Source organism: Etheostoma spectabile, chromosome 18, assembly GCF_008692095.1.
Source record: "Etheostoma spectabile isolate EspeVRDwgs_2016 chromosome 18, UIUC_Espe_1.0, whole genome shotgun sequence".
In the NCBI taxonomy this organism is placed as follows: domain Eukaryota; kingdom Metazoa; phylum Chordata; class Actinopteri; order Perciformes; family Percidae; genus Etheostoma; species Etheostoma spectabile.
This window is the reverse complement of record NC_045750.1, coordinates 14,906,843-14,913,434: the sequence shown is the minus strand read 5'-3', so window position 1 is coordinate 14,913,434 and position 6,592 is coordinate 14,906,843. Positions and strand designations below refer to the sequence as shown.

Here is a 6,592-nt window from a genome sequence, read left to right as displayed (position 1 = left end):
CCCCCCTTTTGGTTTCCTTTTATCCACCCGTCCCCACTCTTGATTAATGTTTCTTCTTGCTGTCTCCCTCCCCCATTTATCTCTCTTCTTGTTTTTTAACTGTGTCTGCCAATTCCCTTGATGAGCAGACGGGGGAGCTGCGGACCAAAATGTCCCAGTCCCACGAAGACAGTCTCACCAGTGTGGCATGGAACCCTGATGGCAAACGCTTTGTCACCGGAGGACAGAGGGGACAGTTTTATCAGTGTGTAAGTGGATGGGTTATTTCCCCCCCCCCCGAACAGGATTGTTTAATGGGATGTGTTTGAACCAGTAAAGGCCTCCAATATTTATCGTCCATTTTTCTCTCTAGAATCATGGATCATCTCTGTAGTCAATCAATGCTGAATGCCTGTTGTGTTTTTAAAGGCAGGTGAGGGCACTAAAAAGGATAGAGACTGTATGTGAGTCATGTACAGCTTTCAAAGATCTGCTCAAATGTTGCTTTGACCTTTAACAGACCATTTTGAGATAATTGGATCTGCCGGTGTATTGATTTTCTAGCCATGAACCCGATGAACCCATAAGGATGATTTTTTTTTTTTTTTTAACTCATATCTTTGGGAATATGGTTTATGCGTGTATCTATGCTTGTTGTTCATGACCAGGTCTCTGTGTAGTTAAGATAAAATAAGATAAACCTTTATTGATCCCCAGAGGGGAAAATTGAGGTTGATAATGATTCAGTTGAAAATGTCTGTAAATGTTTGGAAGCTGGAAATGAACATTTGAACTTACATCCACACATTTAAAACAAAATATCAAGCTGCAGAAATTGGTGATTAATAAGTAAAGTAGAAATTACCAAATGTACAGCTGTGTCATTGGTGTTGTGTGACAAAACAGTGACACGTTGTTAAGCGGAAGGAAAGTACTTCTTTTTTTTTTTTTTGTCTGATTGTTGCACTGTGTTGGTGCCTGTGCAGAAAAAAAGAGCATCTAACAGGTCCTCTTGATGAATAATTTCGCCTTAATATGCTTTGTCCATGTTTTCATTCCTTTGTGAAGAATGAGATTTGAGGTGTCTGTGTTTGTGTTGTCAGGATCTGGACGGTAACTTGTTGGACTCCTGGGAGGGCGTGAGAGTGCAGTGTCTGTGGTGCCTGGGTGATGGCAGGGCCGTGCTGGCCTCGGACACACACCAACGTATCCGGGGGTACAACTTCGAGGACCTTACAGACAGAAACATGTATGTGTCAGCCCTAGTAATCCCTGTACTGTAGTATATCTAGAGTATGGTTCCAATATAAGTTGAAAAAATACAACACATTTTGCTCATGAATGCCAGCCAAAGGAGTTGGATATTAAAAGCCCCCACCCAATCATTGTCCACCCAATCAGAAGTTTTGTATATTTGCATTATTCAATACAGTTCCTGACTGCCTGTGTCTTGTTTCCATGTCCTTTACAGAGTTCAGGAGGACCACCCTATCATGTCTTTTACAGTTTCAAAGAACGGGAGATTAGCTTTGTTAAATGTAGCAACTCAGGTAAGCTATATCTCCACTTTTTATTAACATCACTTTATTTGCTTCTAAAGCACAGTTTGTTTTCGATAAAACACTATGCAGGACGATTCAGCAGTTACAGGCTATTCTTCCACAACCTTTTGTAGGGAGTGCACCTGTGGGACCTCCAGGACCGTGTGCTAGTGAGGAAATACCAAGGTGTGACCCAGGGCTTCTACACTATCCACTCCTGCTTTGGAGGACACAACGAAGACTTTATTGCCAGTGGCAGCGAAGGTACACTCCAAGAGTACAGCAGGGCAAAATGGTGACAGGGATAACACCGTGGCTCTTTGTAACAACTTTAGTACTTTTTTCATCTCATTCTGTGTACTTTGTGGGAGACTAGAATCTTGCTGTTTGGTTTGAAAAAGTAAAAAGTCCCAGTTTCCTACATTATATGTATTCTCTCAGTGTGGTGTGATATGGTGCCGTTTCTTACTGGATCCTTGCTAATTAGTGCTGTAGTATTGACTCGTACCATCAGACTTGACATAAGTTTAGCTTTGGCAGTGATTGCTTTTTTTTCTCGGTCATATCTTTTTTCTCGATCACATCTTTTCTGAATTTTTCATAACTATTATCCATGTATTGTCATATTTCATACCATTTACTGACTATCTTTACTTCCACCTGTTGTGTTCCGTTCATCATTCTTTCTCTACAGACCACAAAGTGTACATCTGGCACAGGCGTGGTGAACTTCCCATTGCTGAGCTAACAGGCCACACACGCACTGTTAACTGTGTGAGCTGGAACCCGGCCATCCCGGGACTCATGGCTTCCGCCTCAGATGACGGCACAGTGCGTGTCTGGGGTCCTGCACCTTTCCTCGACTCGCAAGAGGCGGACGCACTCAACGGTAACTGCCAAACCTGTTTGTTTTTTGCTTCCATAGTGTATGTAAGTGTTGTTAGCAAAAGCAAACCTCATTTTGATCACCAAAATAAATCATGAGATGTTACATCTCTTTATTCACCTGATCTCTTCTTTTTATTCTCCTCAGAAAACTGCAGTAACATGGACAGTTGATGGTCACTTATAGAGCAGATGACATCTCTCTTTAACAACAATCCAAGAATCCCACAATAAAACAAGATCTCAACGGGCTAATCAAATCCAACACCAACCTAAAGCAAGACAAGAAAAAGAAACAACAAAAGCCACCAAGACAAAAAGAGAAAACAAACGTGAGAAAAATACGTCTTCTGACTGACCTAAAGAAAATGGTGGAGGTGATGAAGGACACTCTAAATATTCAGGTCCTCGTCCAAAACCTGATGCCGACCCAGAGGAAACCCAGTCAATGCCCAGCGGGAAACGACCGCCATCCACTGGTGAGATGTAACGGCTGTTCTCCTCCAACTGACCCTTCTTCCCCCATCCGGCTGCATGGCCACCAGCCATGCTAGGTCCTCACACAGTTTCCCAGGAAACCCACCTCCACCTTGAGCTTGGAGCACATCAATTCCCCCCGTGATTCCTCCAGACAGACACAGCAGACCAGCCGTACCATTTGTCTGCCTGTTTGTCCCACATTACCTGTATAATGTCTCCAAGGACATGGGTGGGGTGTTGTTGGGGGAGGATGGTGCATATAGCAACTCTTCTGTATGTATGTTTTCCTCTTCCTCTCTTGCTCTATTCTTCGCATTCGATGTGTTGGACAAAGGCTGCAAATCCACCATAAAAACACCGACCGACCATCTGACAAAGAACACACACACACAAAAAAAAGAGGCTATGCTAAATGTTGGATTTTTTTTATGATAGTCATAGCGTAATTCTCATTTAAGAGGTGAATCTTAGCTCAAGTAGTGCCCGTGGAAAGCTTTAGCTTGAAGATTCCACTTTGTGTTTCTCGACATTAGGAAAACAAACTTTTTATTCCTTAATTTAACTTCTAACATGGACGGTCGCTGTAGTGTTTCCAGCTGACAGCCACCCCAACCCCCTCTGTTGAACTAGCTACCGCACAACTCCCATTACATCTGCCTAAGAGGAGATGAACAGAGGGATTCACAGGTCACATATCAACGATGAGGGGGTCAGACGTTGGTGGTGAGGTGGGGTTTCCACTGTCAGGACACATACTCTGACCTTTCTCAAAAGACACACTTTCAGATGTGAAAGAGTTCAAGTGCAACTTGGATTGCACACCAGTGACTGCTGTCCCTCCTCTGTGTGTGAGGGAGTGAGTGAGAGCAATTATGCATGCACACATTAGTGGAAGAGTTGACATTTGTGGGTGCAGGTTTAATTGGCGCGTGTTTTTGTATGTGTGTTCAATTCACACCAGCAGAAGATTCACACCCCCTCCTCCCTCCTCCCCTACGCTCCTAATCCCATAGTAAAATTGTAAAGAGGATTTTAAACCAATTCTAAGTTATCCAAAGCCCCATAGGGACCTCTATCTGTGGAACAAAGAATACTTGAGAGACATTTTGTAAAAGAAAAACTTTTCTTTAATCTGGGGCTTTAATTTTACATTACAATTTTTTTTTTCTTCCTCTCCTTGCCACATGGCATTCAAACGGCACTGAGTTCATTGCCAATGAATCGTCTCTGTTGGGGGGGGTGGGAGAAAAGGAAGATTTCAAAAGAGCATTTTGAGTGAGGCATGTTTCAAAAAGCTGTAAAACTGTTGTGTTATCAGCAAAAGGTCATTTCATATGAGAAGTCATTGATTGTAATTATCGAACGAGTAGTAAGCACGGCCGAGAGAAGAGGCACCAATAACCAGAACGACTCTATGAGCCCACAGTGTTGTCGCAATCCTAAAACACACACACAGACACACACACACACACACACACACACACACACACACACACACCCCACACACACACCTCTGCCTTCCTATTAATACAGTTGCACACAAACCTTCAGTATATATGACACCCCCACCACTGCACTTTGAGTGGTCTTTTTGCTTCGTTGCACTACTACCTACTGCAATGGCATAAATCCATAAGCTTCTCATAGTCTTAAGGTCACTGCACTTGCCATTCTGATGGCTTAGAAGGTCACATTGGCAAAGACTCAAAACCGAACCAGAGATTGCTAAAGGAATTGAACCCCCACCATGCCTCTATGCACCCAAAAGCAGTGACTAATCATCTTGTAGACATCATAAAAAGGAACCTCGTGCGTATAAGGCACAGCAGCCTCATCTCGAGGTATGCCCCTGTTGGATCTTAGAGTGAATTCAGAATCCCCCCCCCCCCCCCCCTCCCTTGCTCTCCAACCAAGTTATTCAGTGGTCAGTGCGCCATTCAAAGCTTTTGTCTCCCCTTTTTTAGGGTATGTTATGACTATTTGCTACAGACTGATATACAGTAAAACATGTTTAAGACCGTGCTTTTCTGTCTGTTTTTATTGAACTTTTTTTTGTTACTTAAATTTTTTTGTTCACATTATATCATTTTTGGTTGACCTCTATCCCTGTATGATCATATTAAAATATAACCAGACATTTGGACTCCTCATTTCTTTTGTACTCTTTATAACCCCCTGTTATCTTTCTTTTATATATTTCTTTTGTTTCTTTGTGTTCAGCTGCATTTTATCTACCACTATTATTACAAATGAATATGCACAGTACCACCCATGTCAATTGGAGTGGGGATAGTTTTTAGGAAATGTGTTACCTACAATCAAATCAGGTTTGAACTTATCCACCCCTCGCCTTTAAAGAGTTTCCTTCATGTGAAAATCTACTTTACCGCATGTCTGTGTAATTGACCGAAATCTCTCTCTTGGTGTGCCATTGTTGATTGATCTGATCTTTCTCAAAGCCAAACGGCACACTTGGTGTTTTCTGTAGGTTAACGTGTCATGGTCTGATATTCACACTTTGGGAACCTTTATCTTAACTCCTGGATGCCGAATGGAGTCCTCCTCACCCTACATTATTTCAGAAGACTTGAGGCAAATCACACACTAAACCCTAACAAGAGTTTCAAACCTATCATTCACCTGCTGGTGACAAATTCTATGTCTGTATGCAACCTGGTGTCCACTCTTCTTTTGTCTGAGTTTACCAAGGGAGTTGTTTCTGATTTAATTATGTCTTATTTCTCTCAGAGGTGATGGTGGTGGTGGGGAGGGCCTGGGTGGGGAACACTAAATGCTTACCGTAGCATCTCTAAGTTCCTTGGGCTATGGCGGGAAGGGGTGATGTGTGGCTTTGCGTTTAATGTGTTATTTACAAAAGTGATTGTACTGTTTTGTATTGTTGTGTAGGAAAAGTGTTATGTATGCATATTTTCAATAAAGCATTCAGGGTTTTGAAAACACAAAAGGCCAATGGAGGTTTGATGGGGGAAGAAATTGTGAAGGCCCCGAGAACAAAGCTTCAAATCCCCAGAAAACCTATTTCACCCACCTCTTAAAACACAGAAAGGGGGTCCAGGTTGGGCCTGAATCACTTTGGGCAAAGCACGTGTCAAGAGGTCACTCACAGTTTAAAACACTGGGTTGAATTTCTTTCTACTTCATATTCAGTCATTTTTTTCTAAATGTCTTGAAAGTTATTTTCTGGAGCTAGAACATATAGTAAGAGGTTATCTTTGATGCTATTAGGAACATTATATTGAGTAAGTCCTGTTGTCGGCATATAGGTTTCTATACAAAACTTGCCATTTACCAGTACTTTAGAAAGTAGTTGCACAAGGCATGGGTGCTGGTAAAATGTGAAAGTGTCTTTTTTGGGGGGGGCCCAAAGTGTTCATTATTAAAGAATATAAATAAGAAATGACGATGTGAATAAAACCATGGAATTGTGAAATAATCCAATACATTTGTTCAATTTGGTTGTTGCTTCGCAGACAGCATAATTGATTGACAGATAATGGCTTTGCAATGAAAAGTGCTAGTATGCAATAAAAAGGCCATTGGGGGAAAATGTCATCATGAATAAAAAATAAAAAATTTGGAAATAGGACCTTTTGAAATAAAAACTGCTCGACTGAAATAAATAAAAATGACCTGCAATAAACTCTGTTCTTGTCAAATGAAAAACATAAACAGCACTGCATAACAAT

At 41.7% G+C, this 6,592-nt stretch overlaps 1 protein-coding gene across 1 annotated transcript in view; it reads left to right on the top strand.

The window, feature by feature from the left end:
• The window catches only part of wdr26b (WD repeat domain 26b), a 17,025-nt gene extending 12,003 nt beyond the window's left edge, over positions 1 to 5,022 (top strand). The window contains exons 9-14 of the mRNA XM_032543479.1: positions 129 to 248; positions 1,083 to 1,228; positions 1,451 to 1,529; positions 1,655 to 1,784; positions 2,215 to 2,409; positions 2,554 to 5,022. Of these exons, the coding sequence (XP_032399370.1) occupies positions 129 to 248; positions 1,083 to 1,228; positions 1,451 to 1,529; positions 1,655 to 1,784; positions 2,215 to 2,409; positions 2,554 to 2,579 (696 nt within the window). The 3' untranslated portion in view covers positions 2,580 to 5,022. The remainder of the gene's footprint in view (positions 1 to 128; positions 249 to 1,082; positions 1,229 to 1,450; positions 1,530 to 1,654; positions 1,785 to 2,214; positions 2,410 to 2,553) is intronic.
• Positions 5,023 to 6,592: the final 1,570 nt, after the last annotated feature.